General features: G+C 44.0%; 1 protein-coding gene across 4 annotated transcripts in view; it reads right to left on the bottom strand.

Moving 5' to 3' along the window:
• The window catches only part of WRN (WRN RecQ like helicase), a 111,857-nt gene that overhangs the window by 71,033 nt on the left and 14,770 nt on the right, over window positions 1-26,054 (bottom strand). For 2 of the 4 annotated variants that reach the window (XM_077814868.1, XM_077814871.1), the window contains exons 2-5: window positions 22,564-22,685; window positions 11,645-11,760; window positions 10,562-10,707; window positions 4,922-5,070 (exon numbers count right to left, since the gene is read on the bottom strand). In XM_077814868.1, the coding sequence (XP_077670994.1) occupies window positions 4,922-5,070; window positions 10,562-10,707; window positions 11,645-11,760; window positions 22,564-22,638 (486 nt within the window). In that variant the 5' untranslated portion in view covers window positions 22,639-22,685. Of the gene's footprint in view, window positions 1-1,496; window positions 1,516-4,921; window positions 5,071-10,561; window positions 10,708-11,644; window positions 11,761-22,563; window positions 22,686-26,054 lie in introns of those variants that run through there. The other 2 variants (XM_077814869.1, XM_077814870.1) reach the window with 2 other exon arrangements.

The raw sequence follows: 26,054 nt of genomic DNA, 5'->3' as shown, positions 1-26,054 counted from the left end.
AGAGATACAGCCTGGGAATAGCCAAAGGTAGCAGGTCCTAAACCCTTGCCAATGATGACTGGCAGTAGCCACTGAGGAAAGGTGGGGATAGAGGGTTGGGGGTTCCCCTGGGAGGGGAGACACAGAGAGTGCTGGGGCAGAACCCCAAGGTAAAAGGGCACCGGGGTCTGGAAGGGTGCCAGGGCCCGAGGCAGGCAAGACACCAGCCAGCAGAGGGTGCTCCGGAGCTGGAGTTGAGCTAATTCCCAGGATGACCAGCAGGAGGTGCCGCAACAGTGAGTCTTCGCGTCGCTACACTGGTGCACAGGATCTAGTCCAAGAGCTAAATATAGCTGAATTGCTCCATAACAGCAACCATAATGTAATTAAATTTATCATCATTGTTGTGGAGAAAATACCAAAGAAACTCACCACAAGTAGCACTTAACTTCAAAAAAAGGGAACTTAAAAAAAGACAAGGAAGCTAGTTATATTGAAATTAAAAGGAACAGCCACAGGAGTGATATGCCTGCAAGCTGCATGGAAACTTTTTTAAAAAATATCAAACAGAGGCTCCAACTATGTGTGTATCCCCAAATAAAAGAAAATTAAAAAAAAAAAAAAAACCACACAGAAAGAGGCCCCAAAAAGTGCCACCATGCTTACACAGAGTAAAAAAGATGCTTAGAGACCAAAGGCATCCTTTAAAAATTGGAAGTCAAATCCTACTGCGGAAAATAGAAAGGAGCATACGCTCTGGCAAGTCAAGAGTAAAAGCATAATCAGGCTGGCCAAAAAAGAATTTGAAGAGCAACTTGCAAACGACAGAAAAACTAATCGCAAAAAAAAAAACATTAAGTACATCAGAAACAGAAAGCCTACCAAACAACCAGTGGGACCACTGGTTGGATCAAGGTGCTGAAGGAGCACTCAATGAAGGCAAGGCCGTTGTGGAGAAGCTAAACGAATACTTTCCATCAGTATTCACTGAAGAGGATGAGGGGGAGATTCCCACACCGGAGCCAGTCTTTTTAGGTGACAAATCTGAAGAACTGCCTCTTACTGAAGAGTCAGTAGAGGTGGTTTTGGAACAAACTGATAAATTAAACAGTAATAAGTCACCTGTGGGACCCCACTTGATAAACCCTTCCAGCTTGACTGTGAACCACCAATAACTACTCTCTCTGGGAACCATTTCCCAACCAGTTATGCACCCACCTTATGTTCTTAACTGGTTCTTCTTTATCCACTACTTCACGGATATATTCAAAGAATTCTAACATATTAGTCAAATATGATTTTCCTTTGCAAAAACCATGCTAATTAGACCCTATCCTATTGTGATATTCCAGGTGACTTATTCTATTTTTAAGTATTGTTTCAACCAATTTCTCAGGTAATAGTTAAGTCTTTCTGTGATCTCCAATTCCCCATATCACTCCTAGGCCAAGTTTACACTACCTCTTACTTCAGTATAACTTATATTCCTCAGGAGTGAGAATAACAGCTTGGCTAACCTTGCAAGTTAGAGCGCATTAAATCAGTCCTGGGCGCCCTAACTCCTGAGGTGTCCACACTGGCAAGGCACTTAGAGCGCCTGGACTCTGCAGCTGGAGCGCTCCTGGTAATCCACCTCCACAAGAAGCACAGAGCTTGCTGCGCCCGGGCTGGAGCACCACGGTGTCAGTGTGGACGAGGTGTTGCATTACTGCGCTGTGATTGGCCTCCGGAAACATCCCATAATCCCCTGAAGTCAAGTGGCCTCTCTGGTCGTTGTTTTGAACTCTGCTGCAGGCATGCAGCTATCCCCTTTGAAAGCTCCATTTCTGACAGCCAGCATGCTTATCTGCTCCGGGACACAAAGCAAACCATTACTGTGGAATGCTCCTGCTGCAGAGGCAGGCTGTAAGGGGGTAGCTGCCTCACTCCCGCCGAACAGAGGGTTAAAAGCAGCCCTGGAGAGGGCCATGGCTGGGAAAAAGAGTGAAAGCAGCTGAGGGAGTAGCTGACCACAGGTGTGGCCAGCCCAATCAGGCCACAGCTGGCCCAATCAGGCCACAGCTGGCCCTATAAAGGGGCTGTGAGCCAGGAGCTGAGAGGAAGGGCTCTAGCCCTGGAGTGGGAAGGGCTAGCTGCCTGAAAGAAGGTACCTGAAATGGAACTGTGCTGGGGAAAGGCAAAGGGAGTTGGGGAGCTCCAGCCTGGTAAAGCCCCAGGCTGCAGGCCTTGTTAAGGGCTCAAAAGGTACTGAGGCTGCAGAGGGACAGCCCGAGGATAGGCAAAGGCAGCAGGTCCTAACCACTCGCCAATGACGAGTGGCCATGACAGACTGCAGTCAGCCCCAGTGAGCAGGGGCTAGACGAGGACTGGCAGTAGCCACTGAGGCAAGGTGGGTTTAGAGGGTTGGGGGTTCCCCTGGGAGGGGAGACCCAGAGTGTGGGGGTACTGCTGGGGCAGAACCCCGAGGTAAAGGGCACTGGGGTATGGAGGGACACAGGGCCAGTGGCAGACGAGACACCAGCCTGCAGAGGGCGCTCCGGAGCTGGAAATAGCTAATTCCCAGGACAACCAGCAGGACGTGCCGCTCCGGTGAGTCTCACCTCACTGCACAGGCATTTCTCTCTGTGTGTGACTGTGAGAGAGAGTGGGTGAGGGGTGGGGAAGGGGAAGTGGGGGCTGATGTCAGGTTTCCCCCTGCCGCTGTCTGAACTTACAAGACAGCACACTGACACACTCTGCCCCCCAAAACACAGTCTCTCCCCCCACATACACACAACACACTCCCTGTCAGACTCGCCACCCCCTCATTTGAAAAGCAGCTGGCCATCTAGTAGGATGCCCGTGGAGCAAGGGGATTGGGAAACCTGCCTCATGTGATGCTGTGCCTGCCCCATTAGGCACTGCAGCCCTTTCCAAAGCACACGGCAGGCACCTACACACTGGGAGAGCTACCACAACGCACCGCTCTCTGTGGCGTTGCAAGAGCTGCTCACGTGGACACACTCCACGGTCACAAGGAGCCCAGTGTGAACACACGGCCGCGCTTTCCCGGCTGCGGTCTCCCAGGGCTGGTTTAACTCCCGGCGCGCTATACCTGCGAGCGTAGCCGTAGCCTACGCCATTCCCCGAGCCACGTAAGTGACACCGACTAAGCGCTGCTGTGTATAGCACTATTTTTGGCAGGACAGCTTCTCCCGCCAACATGGCCACCACCTCTGGCGCAGGTGTATTTATTATGCCGACAGAGAGAGCTCTCTCCCGTCGACATGCTACAGCTGCGCCACTGGTGTAGACCAGCTCCTGGAGTCCTATAGCTATAGGTACAACATTTGCTGCTCTCCAGTCCTCTGGAACAGTAAGGGTAGAGAACAGACCCTTTGAAGAGCTCCATCATATTCACTGACTTTTTTTTTTTGTCTCTAAGATTTGTGCAGTCAGTTCAAGACTAACCCTTTACACAAATTCAAAGATTTCTTTGAGATGAGCACAAGGTATTTGAAACACACATGCAAATTAGGAGGAAATTAAAAGTTGTTCACAGGAAAGAAGGGATAATTTAATCCAATATGTTGTAAACATAATATGGTGATGTTTCAATCTAACTAAGTTTACATTCACCTTAACAATTTTTAGGGATTTTTATTTTCTATAGTAAAGTTTTACTCAAAGACAACCTGAGTTGCGTTCAGTGACTTAGCAGAGAGCAGCTCTGCCTCGTGCCCCAGAGAAAAGCTATCCACTCTGACTCTGAGGTGGCTGAGTCAGGAAAAGGATAATGATCTAAGCAATGGGACAAATGCAAGGCAACTGTAGGGAACCCTCCCAGGGCAGATGAAATTCAGTGTTGATAAGGAATAATCTGAATTCCTCATAACCCTTAACTGAATTCTAAATAATTAACTGCATCCACTCTGGAGAATGACCTGGGCATCATTGTAGACAGGGCAATGTGCAACAGCAGCCAGGAAAAATAAACAGGTGTTAGGGTTCAAAGGAATAGCATGGAGAATACTATGGAAAAATATTCTCTTTACATGAATCAAACATTTGTCCTCACCTGAAATGCGGTAATAGGGGCATGGAAAAAATCTCATCTATTAATTGATATCTAAAAGATTGAAAAACTTTACACCTTAGAGAGGGGACATGATACAAGTTTACAAAATAACGAATACCGTAGGGACTGTGGCTCAAACTTCTCTTCACCCTCTCTCATAATGCAAGGACAAGGAAATTGGAAGGAATTGAAAGATGGCAAATTTACAATGAGTAATTGGACTATTGTATTCTCTACCACAAGAGATCACTGAGACAAAGAGCTTAGTGGGATACGCAAAAGGATGAAACATTTATATGGATAAAAAGAATAGCTAGTTAGAGCAGTAAATATTTAACAAACATGAGTTTTGGAAGGTCATGCTTCACGGCATAAGCCAGACCATAACTACTGGGGATAGAAGGAATTTTTCCCTGGGGCAGGTTATCCCATAACTGCCAACTACAGAGTTTCTTGCACCTTCTTCTGAAGCATCTAGTACTGGCTACTGTTAAATACAGGACACTGGACTAGACGGACCTTGGGTCTGATCCAGTCTGACAATTCCTGGTAGTAAACAATAACAGGAAATAAAATTCGATTGATTTAAAAAAAAAAAAATGGTGTTCCTAATGGAACAAAATGGCCAGAAACAGAGCTGAGGGGAAAAAAAGATCTGTGGGAAAATCAAATACACTGTGCAATGAAAATAAAGGCATTTAATACTGTAGCTCTTACTTGAGTTCCTTCCAAATTCAAACACTTTAAACAGTGTCACCTGGTAATATTTATCTCTGGTAACAGATCTACAGATTATGAGTGGGGCCACATTTGGACTTCGATGAAAACAAAAGACTCCCTTTATTAGCACAATGAAGACCCCCCTCCATGAAACTGAATTTTTACTTTTTCGTTGGCGACATCAGCCAGTTCTACAAAACTCTTCAGCTTGATTTCAAAGTCGCTCATCAGCTTCCACTGATCTCCTTCAATTCCTACTCCAACTTTTTTAACATCTTCATCTTCAAGCAATCTTTTGAGTCCCTTGGGAAAACCTAAAACAGATTAGATCCAAATATAATCAACTATATGACAAAAGCTGCCAGGTTTTAATTTCGTATGGAAACAGGCGGAATCCTATCAAGGTTAAATTTGGGCAATCTACTTTTTTACTGTAATAGCCAAATGCTTATTACCTCTGCATCTATAAAGCAGTCAGCTTAGCCATCAAACAAGTACATGTGATCTCTAGTATGGCACTTTAATGCCAACGCAGGCCAGTCAGTTTATATTTTGTGCTAGCTGGAACTCTAACTGGTTATAGTATAATTTCATCTGGAGGCAAGCAACACTGAAATTATGCAAAAGTTTGGTTTTTTTTTCTTATGGAAACAACAGATCAAAAAAAGACTTCTAATCTGATATTTACTTCTAAGCCCTGGTCTACACTAGGACTTTAGGTCGAATTTAGCAGCATTAAATCGATGTAAACCTGCACCCATCCACACGATGAAGCCCTTTATTTCGACTTAAAGGGCTCTTAAAATCGATTTCCTTACTCCACCCCTGACAAGTGGATTAGCGCTTAAATCGGCCTTGCCGGCTCGAATTTGGGGTACTGTGGACACAATTCGACGGTATTGGCCTCCGGGAGCTATCCCAGAGTGCTCCATTCTGACCGCTTTGGACAGCACTCTCAACTCAGATGCACTGGCCAGGTAGACAGGAAAAGAACCGCGAACTTTTGAATCTCATTTCCTGTTTGGCCAGCATGGCAAGCTGCAGGTGACCATGCAGAGCTCATCAGCACAGGTGACCATGATGGAGTCCCAGAATCGCAAAAGAGCTCCAGCATGGACCGAACGGGAGGTACGGGATCTGATCGCTGTACAGGAAGAGGAATCCGTGCTATCAGAACTCCGTTCCAGTTTTCGAAATGCCAAAACCTTTGTCAAAATCTCCCAGGGCATGAAGGACAGAGGCCATAACAGGGACCCGAAGTAGCGCTGCGTGAAACTGAAGGAGCTGAGGCAAGCCTACCAGAAAACCAGAGAGGCAAACGGCCGCTCCGGGTCAGAGCCCCAAACATGCTGCTTCTAAGATGAGCTGCATGCCATTTTAGGGGGTTCAGCCACCACTACCCCAGCCGTGTTGTTTGACTCCTTCAATGGAGATGGAGGCAATACAGAAGCAGGTTTTGGGGACAAAGAAGAAGAAGATGATGATGAGGTTGTAGATAGCTCACAGCAAGCAAGCGGAGAAACCGGTTTTCCCGACAGCCAGGAATTGTTTCTCACCCTGGACCTGGAGCCAGTACCCCCCGAACCCACCCAAGGCTGCCTCCTGGACCCAGCAGGCGGAGAAGGGACCTCCGGTGAGTGTACCTTTTAAAATACTATACATGGTTTAAAAGCAAGCATGTGAAAGGATTACTTTGCCCTGGCATTCGCGGCTCTCCTGGATGTACTCCCAAAGCCTTTGCAAAAGGTTTCTGGGGAGGGCAGCCTTATTGCATCCTTCATGGTAGGACACTTTACCACTCCAGGCCAGTAACACGTACTCGGGAATCATTGTACAACAAAGCATTGCAGTGTATGTTTGCTGGCGTTCAAACAACATCCGTTCTTTATCTCTCTGTGTTATCCTCAGGAGAGTGAGATATAATTCATGGTCACCTGGTTGAAATAGAGTGCTTTTCTTCAGGGGACACTCAGAGGAGCTCATTCCTGCTGGGCTGTTTGCCTGTGGCTAAACAGAAATGTTCCTCACTGTTAGCCACAGGGAGGGGGGAGGGTTGAGGGGGTAGCCACGCAGTGGGGGGAGGCAAAATGCAACCTTGTAACAAAAGCACACGTGCTATGTATGTAATGTTAACAGCAAGGTTTACCCTGAAAGAGTGTAGCCACTGTTTTATAAAATGTGTCCTTTTTAAATACCACTGTCCCTTTTTTTTTCTCCACCAGCTGCACGTGTTTCAATGATCACAGGATCTTCTCCTTCCCAGAGGCTAGTGAAGCTTAGAAAGAAAAAAAAACACACGAGATGAAATGTTCTCCGAGCTCATGCTGTCTTCCCACACTAACAGAGCACAGACGAATGCGTGGAGGCAAATAATGTCAGAGTGCAGGAAAGCACAAAATGACCGGGAGGAGAGGTGGCGGGCTGAAGAGAGTAAGTGGCAGGCTGAAGACAGGGCTGAAGCTCAAATGTGGCAGCAGTGTGATGAGAGGAGGCAGGATTCAATGCTGAGGCTGCTGGAGGACCAACCCAGTATGCTCCAGTGTACGGTTGAGCTGCAGCAAAGGCAGCTGGAGCACAGGCTGCCACTACAGCCCCTGTGTAACCAACCGCCCTCCTCCCCAAGTTCCATAGCCTCCACACCCAGACGCCCAAGAACGCGGTGGGGGGGCCACCGGCCAACCAGCCACTCCGCCACAGAGGATTGCCCAAAAAAAAAAGAAGGCTGGCATTCAATAAATTTTAAAATTGTAAACTTTTAAAGTGCTGTGTGGCATTTTCCTTCCCTCCTCCACCACCCCTCCTGGGCTACCTTCGTAGTCATCCCCCTATTTGTGTGATGAATGAATAAAGAATGCATGAATGTGAAACAACAATGACTTTATTGCCTCTGCAAGCAGTGATCGAAGGGAAGAGGGGAGGGTGGTTAGCTTACAGGGAAGTAGAGTGAACCAAGGGGCAGGGGGTTTCATCAAGGAGAAACAAACAGAACTTTCACACCGTAGCCTGGCCAGTCATGAAACTGGTTTTCAAAGCTTCCCTGATGCGTACCGCGCCCTCCTGTGCTCTTCTAACCGCCCTGGTGTCTGGCTGCGCGTAACCAGCAGCCAGACGATTTGCCTCAACCTCCCACCCCGCCATAAACGTCTCCCCCTTACTCTCACAGATATTGTGGAGCCCACAGCAAGCAGTAATAACAGTGGGAATATTGGTTTTGCTGAGGTCTAACCGAGTCAGTAAACTGCACCAGCGCGCCTTTAAACGTCCAAATGCACATTCTACCACCATTCTGCACTTGCTCAGCCTGTAGTTGAACAGCTCCTGACTACTGTCCAGGCTGCCTGTGTACGGCTTCATGAGCCATGGCATTAAGGGGTAGGCTGGGTCCCCAAGGATAACTATAGGCATTTCAACATCCCCAACAGTTACTTTCTGGTCTGGGAATAAAGTCCCTTCCTGCAGCTTTTGAAACAGACCAGAGTTCCTGAAGATGTGAGCGTCATGTACCTTTCCCGGCCATCCCACGTTGATGTTGGTGAAGCGTCCCTTGTGATCCACCAGAGCTTGCAGCACTATTGAAAAGTACCCCTTGCGGTTTATGTACTCGGCGGCTTGGTGCTCCGGTGCCAAGATAGGGATATGGGTTCCTTCTATGGCCCCACCACAGTTAGGGAATCCCATTGCAGCAAAGCCATCCACTATGACCTGCACATTTCCCAGGGTCACTACCCTTGATATCAGCAGATCTTTGATTGCGTGGGCTACTTGCATCACAGCAGCCCCAACAGTAGATTTGCCCACTCCAAATTGATTCCCAACTGACCGGTAGCTGTCTGGCGTTGCAAGCTTCCACAGGGCTATTGCCACTCGCTTCTCAACTGTGAGGGCTGCTCTCATCTTGGTATTCATGCGCCTCAGGGCAGGGGAAAGCAAGTCAAAGTTCCATGAAAGTGCCCTTACGCATGCGAAAGTTTCACAGCCACTGGGAATCGTCCCAGACCTGCAACACTATGCGGTCCCACCAGTCTGTGCTTGTTTCCCGAGCCCAGAATCGGCGTTCCACAGCATGAACCTGCCCCATTAGCACCATGATGCTGGTGCAGGGCCTATAAACAGAAGTGGCCTATTCTCCACCAGATTTGTGGGTGCTTTGTATTCTGGACATCTTACTTAGAAGCCTAATTATGATTTAAGGCCTGACTTCAGGAACCCACCTTGGACTATTCTGGCCATAATCTTTAAAGCCCTAAACCACTTGTAAATCTGCACCCAAATATATTCACACCTAGTGCAAAGCTCAAGTTTGGAAAGTAGAAATTGAGCAAGTTTCTAACTTGATAAGTATTTGCAGACTCAACATTTCACCATGTGTGTCTGGCCTACATTTTATGATACAATCTTGGTACTTGTATGGTTCCCATTCTGAACAGACTTCAAAGTTTATGTTGGATTATTGTTCATGGACTAGGGTTTATATTTAGGACTCTATACACCCCTCAATTCACAGGGCATCTCCTACTGATATGAATGGAAGGTTGATATAAAAATCCAGGAAGTAACATACATACCCTTCAACTAGTAACTCAACTTTTATTTATTCGCATCCTATGTTCAATGTCATCACATTTATCATCACTCAGTGGGAAAATCGCTACCTTTAGGATCACCAGCATGTCTGCCCTTGTTTCTCTTCTTCCTCTATCCTCCTTTCATCATTTCTCTCCCTCTTTCATGTCTTTGTACCTTTCTTCCATCTGAATTTCCTACCCTTCAACATTGCCCCACCACATTTGCTAAAATAAGCCATTAAATACAGACATTTAAAGCGTCATCATTAAACATTAGAGTGAACACCCCAATGAGATTAACAACCTCTTTCACACAGCTTCAGAACATCTGCCGACACATGACAATAACATTGCATCAGTTTACTCTCTGTTCATTTAGGTGGTTTCATTCACAACCATAAAAGTGCAGGTTCTCCAGACACTATATACCAGGCTTGCCACAGATACATCAAGCAAGCTAGAACTAGTCTGCACAGCAGATACTTGGTACCTCCCCTATAGGAATACAGGATAACACACAGATTTTAAGAACCAACAGCATTCTGACCACTCGTAAGGTTTTTAGCCAGTCGAGCCAAGGTAATAAGGGTCATTGTCATCAAAATGTAGGCCTACCGTTTCATTTCTGTGGAGGGGAGGAGAAAACAAATTATATTGGGCAAATGGTATGAATGTTTAATATTTTTTATTTTAGTAAAGATAGTTTTCCTGAATTCAAACCCTTCCTCAGGAGCACAAGAAAGTGACTGTGTAAATAAGCTATGACAGTCGTCTTCAAAGAGAAATGAAAACATTAGCAGAGTAAATGAGAAGGAAACTTTCCTTCCTCCTTGTTTGGAAACAATGGGAGATGCTGGATACTGAGCACTTTAGAAAATCTGGCCACTTCATTTAGGTGCCCATATGGGACCTACTGGATACTAAACTCTTTTGAAAAAAATCTCTCTCAAAATTGATTCAGCTTTAATTTACAATGCTAATAATACAGATAAAGATTTTTTAATTAAATTAACAGTGGCACTTTCATGATATAAACTACCTATATGGACCGACAGAGACCAATGTACCTACACAGAATTGCATAGTTGGATATGTGCACTATAGTGGGGGTGGGTTTTCTCTATCAGCGGAAACAGGAAGTACTGTCTGCTTCTGGAGGCAAAAGCACAGAACAAGTAACCTGAAACAGAGAGGCAATTCATGTCCATGTGAACCAGAGCACAGAAAGAATGACACTGACCTGACATTGACGAAATGTGAAACAAGTAGCATTTTTTCTCAGATACACATATTTGGATTAGGGCGACTTTCCCTACTTTCCCTTTAGTATATGATGGCGGCCATTCAATGTCAAATCCTATCACATCTCCACCAGACAGGTTTCTTCTGAAGAGAAAATAGTTGATTAATTCCCATTTAGTTATTCTGCTACACATATATCTATCATATATGACAACAGGATAGCTTACTTTAAAATGAACAACTAAACGACTCCCTGTTGAGGGGCTGTTAGCGGAGTTGTAGTCAAACAGCCTCCACGCTAAGGGTGAAATTCACCCTACTACGAAGGGCCCACCTGAAACCTTCCAAATAACGTATACCCTTAACTACAGGTCCTATACAGTACAGACAGCCATTTGTTGGCCTGCTGGGCCGTAATTAAATTCACCCCAAGGGAGAGAGAAACAGAAACTGGCCACTCCTTCCTTATATATATTTTTGGAAGTTCTCATAACTATTTTTCTCAATTTATTGATGATTTTATGTTAAGTTTCTCCCCAAAAATATTGTGTGCACTATGTACTGTATATCTTTAGGCCCTAATCTTGCAGAGATTCAAACAAATACGTTACACACTGTAGTCCTACTGAAATTATTGAAATCCATGGAGTTAGTCACAATATGAAAAGTTACGCATTTGTAGAGTCTGACAGGATTTGCACTTTAAAGACTGCTGCCCCCAGACATGAAGGCTCACAAAAAGGGTACAAATGCAGAACTATATCCAGTCAGCTAAAGTTAAAAGTTTATTTCTAAATTTCCACTCACTCCAGACATCATTCAGTAGCATTTATGGATAATTTTTAGTCCTAAGAAACTGTAACTTCACTTGGTGATTGTAAACAACATTGTAAAACCAGACAGAATTCTGCTACTTATACTAAAGAGAAGACCTCGATTATCACCAGACATTTTCTATGGCTGAGTAGCTGACCCAGTCTGTGTATGAAAATTGCACAACAGGTATAGATGTGCACGTGAAAAACACAAACCCTTCTGAGGCAGAGATAGAGACACACCAAGAAAACAAGCAAGCTTTTACCTGATATCTTCTGACAGAAAGGAACAGTCGCTGGCATCGTTGCTGTAAACAACAGAGCCATGGAACTCTAAGAAAGGCAGGTCATTTTCCAGAACACTCCTCTGACCATGAGACTTCTGTTTAACAGCATTTAGAAGAGGATCTGTTATAGGACATATTTAGCCACATTGCAAATACATTCACTAGCACTACAGTTGTTGCACAACTGTCTTAAAGCCATAGTCTTGGCTACCAAAACAATTTTGGGATTGGTTTGTTACTATAAAACTATTTAGCAGAACAGTTACAAATTTTAAAATAGACAGCTCATAGCACCACCCTTTATTAAAGACCTGGTCTTCAGTTGCTTACAAATTTGCCAAACTTTAACCATTTGGGCTGAAATTTTCCATGCCAGGTGTCAACATTTTATTGACCTGTTTTTGTAAAACTTCAGCCAAAACAGTTCATCATTTCTGAGAACAAGAAACGTAGGGGAAAATACGTTTTGTCCAGGTTAAAAATTTCTGGCAACCTTTTCTTCAAAATGCTTTAGCATCTCCATGCTGTGGAGCAGGAACCTGAAATATGTCAGGAGATAGCTTTCGAGTCAGGGATGTGCCTTTTAGCATCCCTGTAAAAAGGAGCCCCATTTTGGCCAAGTTATAAACCTATAACAAATTGCACATGTTCAGCTGAGACTTGTTAGGGCTTGTTAGGCAGATAAAATCTCCAAGGATTCTGACTTCAGTGAGCTATATACCCATTCACAAGTGGAGCAAATTAATGTCACAGAGGCAACCTAAATTCTGGCATTTCCTAGTTTTTGGAATGTTTGAATTTGCAACCTTAATAATGTTATTTTAATATAGTTTTTGTGGTGCAATACATGGAAATATGAAATTTGTAGAATTCCTTAAAATGAACAGAAAATTTCCTATCAATTATTTCCTTTCTGCAAGCAGCATCTCTCACAATTCTGGATGTCTGGGAAGTAGCAAGCAGCGATCAGATGTAAGGAGGGGTGTAAAACAAGAGTTTGGTAGAAAAGAAGTACCCCCCTTTTGAGTGAGCACACCCAAAAGCCCTATATTATTTCTGGACCACCACCCACAGCACCTTTCTGCCAAAGGAGGCCTCTGCAGAAGAAAGTCAGTTTTATAGTGCTTAATGAAGGTGTTAGCTGCAGACCAACTGTCCGCTTTGCCAGTTCCATAGGGGACACATTTTCTCATTGCGCCTACAAGGTTGCTACAGATCTCGTGGAGGGCGCCGTGATCACTTCTGAGCTAGGAACCGCCAATGATTTGTAGGCTTCCACAATATAGTCTAATCCACCTAGCAGCTGAGGACTTGGAAGCTCTAAGTCCCTGCCATTTTGAGTGGAAGGACAAGAATAGAGAGCCCAATCTTCCTGAGGACTGTGTACTCTTGAGAGAGATGTCAGAAGAGCCTTAAAAACCTCGGATATGCCGTGTCTTCTCTGTTTGCTGCTGTGGTTTTGGACAGAACAAAGGAAGCACAACCTCTTGAGAGCCATAGAAGTAGGAATTTAGGAAAAATAGATTCTGGTGTCCTGAACCCCACCTTGACCTCATGGAACATGCAGTAAAGGCTCCTGCATAGATAAGACTGCCAGCTCTGACACTCACCTGTCTGATGCAACAGCTACTAAAACACATCTTAATGGACAAATAAGAACACTGAAATCAACTGTTCGAGTGGATGGCTTGTCAGGGCCCTCAAAACTAGCAGTAAATCCCATTTTGGGAAGAGTGGCCTGGCTGACGGACTGGCTAACCAGGACTGGCTCCAAGGAATCTGGCTACCTGTGGATTGTCAGCCACCGAGGAAACCTAAGCATGTTGTGAATAGCATGCTACAAAGAGTGGACACCCACGGGCAACTGTACTGGGTTGAAGGCTTCTGTCTATGTCTTTTTGGAAGAAGTCCAGAATGGTTGGAATTCCAGGGTTTCTGGGATTTGCACTGAATTGGCGGGTGCAAGCTGCCCCCTCAACACTTCCCACCCCAGGCCCCAATTCCACTGTTTTCCCTAGAAGAATCTTTGTCCCTTTGCTGGTACGTCTGCAAAGATGAGGAGCGAAAAGAGTGCCTCTGTCTGAAGGCTGGTCCATAGACTCTCCTGAAGGCGCTTTGTGGGGAAGGGAGAGAGTGTGTGGATTTTGCCACATTGTCAGCCACCAAAGTATCCAACTTTTTCCCCAAAAAGGAGGGAAACTGTAAACTTGGCCGAGCATAGGACTTGCTCAGAGTGAGTATCCACCATCCAGGGTCAGAGCCATAGGTGGTACCTGGCTATTCAGCTAGAAGCCATGGCTTGGACTGACAGCCTGATCGCATCCACTGATGCATCAGCTACAAATGCTGATGTTAAGGAGAGACTCTTTAAAATCGGCTAAGAGTCCTGTGGCACCTTATAGACTAACAGACGTATTGGAGCATAAGTTTTCGTGGGTGAATACCCACTTTGTCGGATGCATGTAGTGGAAATTTCCAGAGGCAGGTATAAATATGCAAGCAAGAATTGGGCTAGGAATAACGAGGTTAGTTCAATCAGGGAGGATGAGGCCCTCTTCTAAGAAGGCTCTTTAAAATGGAACCAAAGTCAAGGTGATCTCTGGGCTTAAGGACTTTGAGATCTTCCATCCAGGAAAGAGATGCTCCAGCCAAACAGGTTGCTGCCAAGGACGCTCGAAGGGTGGCAGAGGAGACTTCAAAGTCCTTTTGGAGAGTGGATTCCATCTTTCAATCTATAGAATCCTTTGGGGAGAACTCCCCTCCTGAGGGAATAACCATATCCCTGGCGAGGGATATTACTGCAGCGTCCACCTCTGATGTTTCAGCAGTAGAGGTCTTTGGCTCTTGAATGTCACAGACCCTGAGGTGGGGGGCTCTTGTGAACAGGCTTGCCCTTATCAGACTTGTTCCATTCATCCCTAATCACTTCCTCAGAGGAGGAGTGAAGGGGGAGCTAACAGAGTTTGAGACAGAAGGCTGGGTGCAGCCTGGGCACAATTCCCCATCTGCTGAGCCTGGAAAGGCTGCATCACCGATGGAGCACTGCTTGGGTTTGACCCAGGGCTTTCCTAGCTGCTCTGCCATGCCTCTACAGGGGGAGAAGAGCAGGCAGGGAGACGCTGCAGTGGAGACTGAAGGAGGGTTAAACCTGAGGGATAACTAACCCAGGGAGGAAGAGGAGCACTGAAGAGGGAGAACACTGCTCCCCATTTCACAAAAACTGGGCAAAACAAGAGAAAACAGAAGAGTAAGGGTAGGAGAAACAGAAACTGCCACCATTTGCTGCTGCAAAGGCAGAGTCTGGAGGCAGGCGGAAGCAGAGGGGGCGTGGCAAGAGCATGCAGCGCCAAAAGGCTGAGCTACCCCCACGAAGCTGCAGAGAGGAGCGTAGCCAAAACACCCAGGAGCATGTGAAACGTTGGGCTATAGAAGAGTAATTTTTAAATTATTAGTCAGGTCCCCTGAAGATTAAAACTACCATATAAATATTAAGTGTAATATCAATTGTACTTGATATTTCATCTAATCTTTACTTGGTTTTTATTTTGTTCCTTCTTATAAAACAACCAATTATGTCTAAGAAATGGCTCAGGCCTTGTCCTTGCTACATATTAACAGAACTAGGATAGGACTAAAAAGTAGAGTAATCAGACAATGCTGGCTGTGACTATGTGGTCAGCGTAGATCAGGGTTTATCCTTAAACACCTAACACAATGCTGAACGCGGATGGTCTTTGACAGCATCACGTTCGCTAATTCTGCTCTGTACAGAACATACAATTTTGTAGCAAAGATAAGCCATCAGTTAGTTGGGTATTTCTTACTGTAGTGTGTTATGTTGGCTACCAGCTTTGGAAACAACCTTGAATCACACCCACAGTAGAAAAATAATCCATAGCACCTTCAAGGCAACACAAACTGGCCAAATTGCATTTCATGGACATAGTAGCGTCTTCATAGTTAGGGTTACATTCTAAAGTGGAAATAAAAATGTTCTCTGCAAATGTAGGTAGTAGCCTTTTTGGTGTGAAATTTCAGTTTTTATATCCTTTGAATTTTCTTTTTAGTTTTGGTTAAGGTGTTATTTTTTCTTTTTTGGGGGGAGGGGGGCGGGGAGGTTGGTTTGGTTATTTTTTGTGTTTTTTTTTTTTTAAATAGGATTTATAATTTGGCTCTGGCTGAAATTTGTCCATGGCAGTGCATCCACCTCTTGGTTGAGAGGTATATCCTGATAAGATCAGCTACAACCTTTGGGGATGAGGGAAACTGCATTTCAGATCTTTGTTGATAGTTATTAATCATAAGCAAAAATATTTGTACATAACTATGTGCCACTTATATTCAGCTGCTGTGTTGTAACGTGCAACTTCTGCTCACAACAGAGAAATACCGTATGGGTTTTTGTTTGTTTGCTTTTTGTGAACATCTCCTGCGAGAGAAGGGTTCACGTGCGGCAGAAACTGCTGACGCACGTAGTCTTCTCCGTAAGCAGCTGCAGGTATTACTCCTGGGGGAATGCTGCACCACTGCACATGTGCAGAATTTATGTCCCCCGCAGATTTATTTGCTTCCCTGCAGAAAAATGACTTTCTGACAGGGAAGCAAAGGGCAGTCATGCAACCCCCCTACTGCACCCTACTCTATAAATATATAGAGTTTCGTGGGTCCAGGGCAGCCAGCAGAGAGGTAAATCACTGTGGGACAGGAGGCAGGACTGGGGAAGACCCGGCTGGTGGCTCCTACCCTGCGCCAACTCAGCTGCCAGTCCCAGCTGGGCTAAGGAGGACAGGACTTCCTCTTCCCCTGCATAGCATCTGAGGCCGGGTCAGACCCACCCTCAGATTTCTCCCCTGGCTGCAGGAACCTCTGCAAACTCCCCACCCCTGGCCGCCCACTTCCTGAACCCATCGCTCCTCAGCTGCAGGGGGAGGGATCCCTGTACAGGGAGCTACTCCCCCATCCGTCCAAGCCCCATGCATCCAGACCCCCTCATACCCAGACCCTCCTGCTGAGCCTTGCCCCCACACTCAGAACCCCCAATGAGCCCCACACCCCCTGCCCCAGGACCACCCCAATGAGCCTCCCACACCCAGATACCCACCCCAACGAGCCTCAACCAGCTGCACCTGGATCCCTGCCCCACTGCCCCAACATCTGGACCTCCCCTGAGTCCCCCACACCCATACCCCCTGCTGAGCTCTATCCCCCCCACACACACCCGACCTCTTCCCCGCTGAGTCCCAACCACCTTCATCTGGACCTCCCTGCAGAGTCCCATTACCTTTGCACCCAGAACCCCCACTGAGCTGCTGCACACAGATTGCCCCACACAGAACCCTCTCTACCCACACCTGGATCCCCCCACACTAAGCCGCTCCACACTTGGATCCTGCCTTGCTGAACCTGCCTGCCTACACCTGGTGCACCTGGCACAGAGGGGCAGGGCCCTGCAGTGTTTCTGGGGCAAGCCCGGTCCTTGCACTAAGTCAGGGTTGGGCGCAGCCTCACCGCTGAGTCCGTGTCCCAGTGGGTGCTGCACAGTCATCATCTCCCACCTCTGTGCAGCCAGTGGCCTGTCCTCCCCACTGCCATGCTGGAGCCTCCACATTTGACAAATAAAATTTGCAGAATTTTAAAATATTGTGCACAGAATTTTTTGGTCCAGAATGCCCTCAGGAGTAATGTACACACTCCTTCTCCACCGATCCCATTGTAATCATTCCCTCCCCGCACCCTCTCAACCCATTGAGTCTTCATGCATCCCCAAACCCCCTCTTAATAAAATACTCCATATAGGAAGACTGTGCAGGAAACAGGGTGTTAAACTTAGAAGTCGCGAGTAAGAGAAAGGTTAGAAGATGCAAAACTAGATGGATGGATGTCATACAAAAGGATCAGATCAGCTATGGCGTTTCCAAGGAACTGCTTCAAGACAGACTGGAATGGAGAAGGACTCAGAGAGCCAACCCCATACAGAGGGGACTAAGGTATGATGAAGTCACGTGCTTAACTTTGACCATGAGCAGTCCCACTGAACGTTCCCTGGGCACTGCACCTTGACGTGGTGGGAGAAAGTGTGTTTTTCAATGAACACGAGAGCTACGCTCACCCAAGGCTCTTACGTAAATTAAGTAGTCATGGGATAAGAGGGAAGATCCTTTCATGGATTGAGAACTGGTTAAAAGACAGGGAACAAAGGGTAGGAATAAATAGTAAATTTTCAGAATGGAGAGGGGTAACTAGTGGTGTACCCCAAGGGTCAGTCCTAGGACCAATCCTATTCAACATATTCATAAATGATCTGGAGAAAGAGGTAAACAGTGAGGTGGCAAAGTCTGCAGATAATACTAAACTGCTCAAGATAGTTAAGACCAAAGTAGACTGAAGAACTTCAAAAAGTTCTCACAAAACTAAGTGATTGGGCAACAAAATGGCAAATGAAATTTAATGTGGATAAATGTAAAGTAATGCACATTGGAAAAAATAACCCCAACTATACATACAATATGATGGGGGCTAATTTAGCTACAACTAATCAGGAGAAAGATCGTGGAGTCATCGTGAATAGTTCTCTGAAGACGTCCATGCAGTGTACAGCAGCAGTCAAAAAAGCGAACAGGAGGTTAGGAATCATTAAAAAAGGGATAGAGAATAAGACGGAGAATATCTTATTGCCCTTATATAAATCCATGGTACACCCACATCTTGAATACTGCATACAGATGTGGTCCCCTCATCTCAAAAAAGATATACTGGCATTAGAAAAGGTTCAGAAAAGGGCAACTAAAATGATTAGGGGTTTGGAACGGGTCCCATATGAGGAGAGATTAAAGAGGCTAGGATTTTTCAACTTGGAAGAGAGGAGACTAAGTGGGGATATGATGGAGGTATATAAAATCATGAATGGTGTGGAGAAAGTGAATAAGGAAAAGTTAGTTACTTGTTCCCATAATATAAGAACTAGGGGCCACCAAATGAAATTAATGGGTAGCAGGTTTAAAACAAATAAAAGGAAGTTCTTCTTTACACAGTGCACAGTCAACCTGTGGAACTCCTTGCCTGAGGAGGTTGGGAAGGCTAGGACTATAACAGGGTTTAAAAGAGAACTGGATAAATTCATGGAGGTTAAGTCCATTAATGGCTATTAGCCAGGATGGGTAAGGAATGGTGTCCCTAGCCTCTGTTTATCAGAGGGTGGAGATGGATGGCAGGAGAGAGATCACTTGATCATTACCTGTTAGGTTCACTCCCTCTGGGGCACCTGGCATTGGCCACTGTTGGCAGACAGGATACTGGGCTGGATGGACCTTTGGTCTGACCCAGTATAGCCATGCTTATGTTCTTATGCTGGTGAGAGTTTTAACTCCTGGGACTGGAACCCAAGCAGGACAGGTCAAAGGGTAGGGGCCAGACACAAAGCACTACACTAAGTTGGGCGTTGAGCAACGGTCAATAACCTAGCCTTGTAAAAAAGTTATGATACAGAAATACAACTAGATAGCCATTCTGTTAAACAGCAGGATAGACAAGGATGTCAGAGCCTTCTTTGCGCCCTAAGCGAAAACTGATGGTGCAAGAAGGATTCAGATGTAAATGGGACTATTCGGGTGAGTAAAGTTAAAAACCTGCTTATGTGTTTGTAAGATCAGGGGCTCAATTTTCAATGTTTTGTATTATGCCTACACTAGTTTTGTAAAATGCAAATAACATGCCCAAGTAGTGCAATTAAAGAAAACCCAGCATTTATAACGCAGTTCATTAAAGAGCTTAATCTAAAGTCACAATAGCACAGTCACTGGCAAACCAAACTGCACCAAAAAATAAAAATTCTCCAGCCTACCTGGAGACAGCTTCAGAGACAGGGGAGGGGGGCTGGACGTGCGTGCCTGCCTGCCTGATCACGGGGGTGGGGGGGGGGAGAAGCTGGTCGTACGTGCACGCCAACAAGCAAGAGAGATTCTGTCCCTCTCTCTTGCGACTGCAGCTCCCTGGCATGTAGGTGTAGGGCTTTTTATTATGCAGGAGGCAGGCTGAAGGCACAAATGAAGCAGCCTGCCTGAGTTAATTGAATTAATTCTCTGAGGCACACGTGGTAGCACCCTGACTGTTGTAGTAAAATTGTTAAAGTTGCTGTTGATAGTTAATTGAGCTCATTCTCTGAGGCAGAAATGTAGCAGCATGCCTATTGTTAGTTAACTGTCCCCATTCTCAGTCAATTCCCCCAGAAGCATTAAAACCTGTGAAAGTTTTAAGGCCCCTGCATTGCCAGAGTGATGTAAAGGAGTCTTATTATAAATGACAGTAAAGGAATCCTCAGCAAGGAAGATCTATTTGCTTTCTCACTTTTTTCCTGTGCCAAAGCGGCACAATGGGGTTAGATTATAGCTCAGGATTTATTTTACTTACCCATTTAAAAAAAAAGAAAAAAGACTTTGAGGGCAAATAAAGCATTTACCAAGCAGTCAATAAAATGTCAGGACAATCAGAACCAAGCACTTCCCAAAGTACCCAGCCAAGTCCAGGACAATGATTAGCAAAACTGTATGACTTTCATGTGTGAAAGTCTGAGCAATTTAAAATGACATTCTACTCTTCCCCACCGGTTTGGTATTCTGTAATGTAATTTAAATGAAAATCAGGATTATAACTGGAATGCAGGGTATTAGTTACCAAGTGTTTGTAACTTAACTTTCATGTGTTTAAGAAATGCTGATTAGTTATCGTGACTTTTTCCTGTATTGTAGTTTAAATAAATTACCAAAACTATTGAAACTGGTGTGATTATACCGCATTATTCTGACACATAAAATATGCAGAATTTTGAATTTTTTGGCGCAGAATCCCCCCCAGGAGTAGTATCTCGTAACTGAAGAAGGTAAACCTATTCAGTATGATAGTTTAAGCAGCAACTTAAGAGGAACCGTTTGGGCCAGCTGATGCCAAGAGCAGATCTGCATAACTTTAGCCTCTGCAGTCGAAATACTCTACCAACTCCTGCTGATGCAAATGACAGAGGACCTAAGGAGGTATGCAGGAAGGGAGGACAGAGAAAGATCTGGGCTTGGGAGGGAAGGGGAAAATTGCCCCCACTTCCTGTGGAGCTCCTCAGATTTGCCGGAGGGGAGATTCTCACACAAATCTTAGCAGGCTGATTTGGTCCCTCTTGCAAGACATTTGATGGAAGCATTCTCCTTCCCACCTTGGGTTGTCTCCGAGTTCTCTTCTCTAAAGAGCAAGGCTAGAAATGTACCTGTTTGTTTTTAAAAAGAGGACTCAGGTCTCCAGCCACAATTTGACATCCTATGATAAGCATGCCAGAGCTGGTAATCCCAATCAAATTTTGAAATTATACTTCAAATTAACAAAATGTAGGTGCTGAGCGCTAAGTCTCAACCACTATGTTTTCTCTCTCTCTCCCATCTTCTTTGTTTGGAATTTTTGTGGTGTGATACAGGCCACTCAGTTTATGTGTTATGAAGTGGCAAAGTTAGACTATCAACTCTGAACACCTATTTATAGGACATCCTATTCTGGAATCCCTTCTACAAATCACTTCAGATTTGGTAGTAATACCCTAATTTAACCAAGTCTCTTCTCAATGAATTTTGAGGTTGATATAATGTTATAAAAGTTTTTCTGGTTTTTAAAAGGAGGTCATAATCATAATTATAAAGAAGAGTCAGCTGCAACTTTAACTGTGGAGCAACTGCTGTTACTCCATAGCACTAGAGTATAGCAAACTCAGACTATCAGCTATGTAATGTACTACTCAGTGTTTTATACACAGTAACACTCCTGTCTTGACTGCTATTAATTAATTTAATCCTCATGCCATGTTGCTGTTTAGTCACTGATAGACAGACAGAGCGAATTATATTTGTTGCGTGTCTGTGTTAATGACTTGATATTGTTGAAATAAGAGGCTCAATTTAAATGATTTCATCTAAGATTATTAATCAGAGATAAGTACAGCACTATACAGAAGACAGAAATAAATACATTACTACCCTTTGTTTTCAGACTAAGAGCTGTACGTATATCTTACCTGCATCTGGAAGGGACATGCAGTTTTCATTTCCCCGCCCCCAAAGTTTTCATATCACTATCATTATATAGGATTTCAGACAAAGGAAACCCAGTTTCCAAGAATATTCTCCCAGAAACATATGTTGTGATGTCATTTCTATACATTCTCAGTTTACCTGACTCTTGTGTCAAAGCATAATTATTTACCGCTGAGGGCACTAACAATTCTTCAAGTTAATATCTCTCAGTGCATCCTTCTTACCCCACAATCATTCTTCCGTATTGATTCCCCCAACAGAAAACATCTGCTATGACAATAATCTCTTATTAGTTTCCCAAGTCTATATATGCTTATGTCAGCATTTTATTTTAATTATATATATATATATATATATGTATGTTAAGGAGATGATTTCCAAGAATATCTAGAGTTTTATAGACATGAAGGCACCCTAGAGTTATTAAATACATTCCTAAATAGGGTAACTTACTGGTCAAGGACCAGTGTTCTGGACTTTAGAATTCAGACATACTCTTTGTTGAAGATACAGATTCTAAAGAATAGTTAATATATATAAATGAATGAAATATAGAAAAAGGAAGAATTAAAAGTATTACTATTTACTAACCAGTACTAACATATTACATGGTGAAATTTATATTAAGATAGTTATTCTGTCAAATGAAAAATTATGTAGGGCAAAATGGATCAAAAACGTACCACATATATACAATTAATCTACAGACAAGCTATAAATATGTTAACAGTGAATACTGGAACAATGGTGCGAGCTGAAAATGTATTAATATTGAACGTTAGTCGAAACCATCTGTGTAATGTAGCACAACTAGATTTTCAAATCAGATCCTACCTTTTTGTCACCCACAGCATTGTCTTTACTCTGTGCAGACATCCACTGGGGAAGTTTATGATGTGGAGAAATCATTTTCAATTCTATATGATTAATTCTCCTGCATTTCTGTTACTTTTGTTCTGTAAAATTTAAGGGGGAAAAAAGGCAGTTAGTGAACAGTCGGTATATGAATGAGAGCTATTATTGCTGTTTCATCATTTTTAGTCCCCCAGGGTCTTCATTTTAGCTGATCACTTTAGGCTCAAGCAATCTGTCCGCAGGGAAGGAAATGTACGTGACCTAGGTAAATGCAAGAGTTCTTCATCAGAGTTTCACCATCTGTTACATGTATACACAAATGTATAAAAATACATGAAAGAAGAAAATCTCGAAATATCCTCCTGAGAGAGAATTCAGTAAAGTCTTTTGCACATTATGACAGCAACAACTAATTTAGGATGAAATGACTTCAGTGTATTTTTCCACTAAAATAATTCAGCCATTAACAGCTATGGTGCTAACATACCAAGCAACCGTTGGGATTTGTTTGTTTAACACAATCTAGTGATGCACAGTTTTGTTCTTTACCCAGCCTTCTTACTCAGAGAGTTACATGCAGTTCGCATAATTCATGGTTTGAAAACTCCCTTTGCAGAGAGTAGGAACACTGTTCTGATGAGAGCAGGTTGCCTCTGCTGTGAGGATTGGTCCTGAATGTTCCCACCCCACCAAGTTGTGTTGAAGAGGAACTCGTGGCGCAGCAACACACAACACTGGTCTTGCCACCTCTCAGTGAGGTTACACTGCCCACCGTGCTGTCTCCAGCAGTTCCAGTTCAACTCACTGCTTTGTTGCATGTCTAAGTTAATGACTCAAGATTTTTAAACAACGGGCTCAATTGGAATTATTTAATCTAAGATTATCAATCAGAGATTAGTCCAGCACTATACAGAATACAGAAAGAGATACGTTATTACCCTATCAAGAGCTGGCTCTGTCTCATTGTATCTGGAGGGAAGCGCAACCTTCACTCCCCCAGTGAAGTTCCCATACCAATATCATTATATAGGGTGGTAGACAAAGAAACCTTTTTTACCAAGAATATTCCCCAGAAACATATGTTCTGATGTCATTTCTATACATTCTCAGTTTACCTGGTTTATGTGTGAAGGCCTGATTATTCACAGCTCAGAAGACTAGCAATTCTTCAAGAGAATCTCTCTCAGTGGGTCTTTCTTACCCAACAATCATTCTTCCCTACTGAGTCCCCAACAGAAAACATCTGCTGTAACAACCATCCCTTATTACTTTCCCAAGTCTATATATGCTTATGTAAGCATTATATATATGCCCTATATGTATGTATGTATGTGTCTATGTTAAGGAGATTGTTTCCAAGAATATTTGGAGTTTTATAGACATTAAGATGCCAGAGATTGTTAAAATAAGGCATGATGGATAACATTCCCGCATAGGACCAGTGTTCTGCACCTTAGAATTCAGACACACTCTTTGTTGAAGATTTTAAAGAATAGTTAATATATAAATGAATCAAATAAACAGAAAAAAAAAGAACTAACAGGGTTAATATTTACTAAGAGACATTAACAGCTTCCTCTTGAGTTCTGTAGCAGAGACCAGAGGCAACACAACAAATGCACACAGCTCAGCACCCAAGAGCCTCAACAGCTTCCCCTCCACTGGGCCACCAGAGAGGGCAACACGATTGCGAGTGGTAGAGGAATGGCAGGCCAGTATTGAGATGAAGGAAGATTAACAACAGGAAAGAGGGAGAGCCTGGGCAAGGAGAGAGAAGATAAGATAGATCTGGTAAATGAGGAAGTGACAGGAGATAAAGGAGTACTTGTGGCACCTTAGAGACTAACAAATTTATTTGAGTATAAGCTTTTGTGGGCTACAGCTCACTTCATCGGATGCATAGAATAGAACATATAGTAAGGAGATATATACACATACACACACACACAGAGAACATGAAAAGGTTGAGGTAGCCATACCAACTGTAAGAGGCTAATTAATTAAGATGAGCTATTAGCAGCAGGAGAAAAAAAAAACTTTTGTAGTGATAATCAAGATAGCCCATTTAGACAGTTGACAAGAAGGTGTGAGGATACTTAACATGGGGAAATAGATTCAATATGTGTACTAACCCAGCCACTCCCAGTCCCTATTCAAACCCAAGTTAATGGTATCTAGTTTGCATATTAATTCAAGCTCAGCAGTTTCTCATTGAAGTCTGTTTTTGAAGCTTTTCTGTTGCAAAATTGCGACCTTTAAGTCTGTTACTGAGTGACCAGAGAGGCTGAAGTGTTCTCCTACCAGTTTTTGAATGTTTGAATGTTATGATTCCTGATGTTAGACTTGTGTCCATTTATTCTTTTGCGTAGAGACTGTCTGGTTTGGCTCTGTTTTGACAGATTGACAGAGCCAGAAGAGGAGTGCCCAGAAGTCACCTACTACAGGACAGGCCCAACAAAGAAAATAACAGAACGCCACTAGCCATCACCTTCAGCCCCCAACTAAAACCTCTCCAGTGCACCATCAAAGATCTACAACCTATCTTGAAAAATGATCCCTCACTCTCACAGATCTTGGGAGACAGACCAGTCCTTGCTTACAGACAGCCCCACAACCTGAAGCAAATACTCTCCAGCAACCACACACCAAAAACACTAACCCAGGAACCTATCCTTGCAACAAAGCCCGATGCCAACTCTCTTCACATGTTTATTCAAGTGACACCATCATAGGCCCTAATCACATTAGCCACGCCATCAGGGGCTCATTCACCTGCACATCTACCAATGTGATATGTGCCAGCAATGCCCCTCTGCCATGTACATTGGCTAAACTGGACAGTCTCTATGCAAAAGAATAAACAGACACAACTCTGACATCAGGAATCATAACATTAAAAAACCGGTAGGAGAATACTTCGACCTCCCTGGTCACTCAGTAACTGACTTAAAGGTGGCAATTTTGCAACAGAAAAGCTTCAAAAACAGACTTCAACTAGAAACTGCTGAGCTTGAATTAATATGCAAACTAGATACCATTAACTTGGGTTTGAAGAGAGACTGGGAGTGGCTGGGTTATTACACATATTGAATCTATTTCCCTAAGTTAAGTATCCTCACACCTTGTTAGCTGTCTAAATGGACCATCTTGATTATCACTACAAAAAAATTTTTTCCTCCTGCTGCTAATAGCTCATCTTAATTAATTAGCCTTTTACAGTTGGTATGGCTACTTCCACTTTTTCCATGTTCTCTGTATGTATATACACCTCTACCCCGATAGAACGCTGTCCTCAGGAGCCAAAAAATCTTACCACGTTATAGATGAAACTGCATTATAGCAAACTTGCTTTGATCCACTGGAGCATGCAGCCCCGCCCCCCGGAGCACTGCTTTACCGCGTTATATCCGAATTAGTGTTATATCGGGTCACGTTATATTGGGGTACAGGTGTATATATATATCTTCTTA

The sequence above is a fragment of the Eretmochelys imbricata genome, chromosome 4 (assembly GCF_965152235.1).
Source record: "Eretmochelys imbricata isolate rEreImb1 chromosome 4, rEreImb1.hap1, whole genome shotgun sequence".
Taxonomy (NCBI): Eukaryota; Metazoa; Chordata; order Testudines; family Cheloniidae; genus Eretmochelys; species Eretmochelys imbricata.
This window is presented reverse-complemented; position numbering and strand designations above follow the sequence as displayed.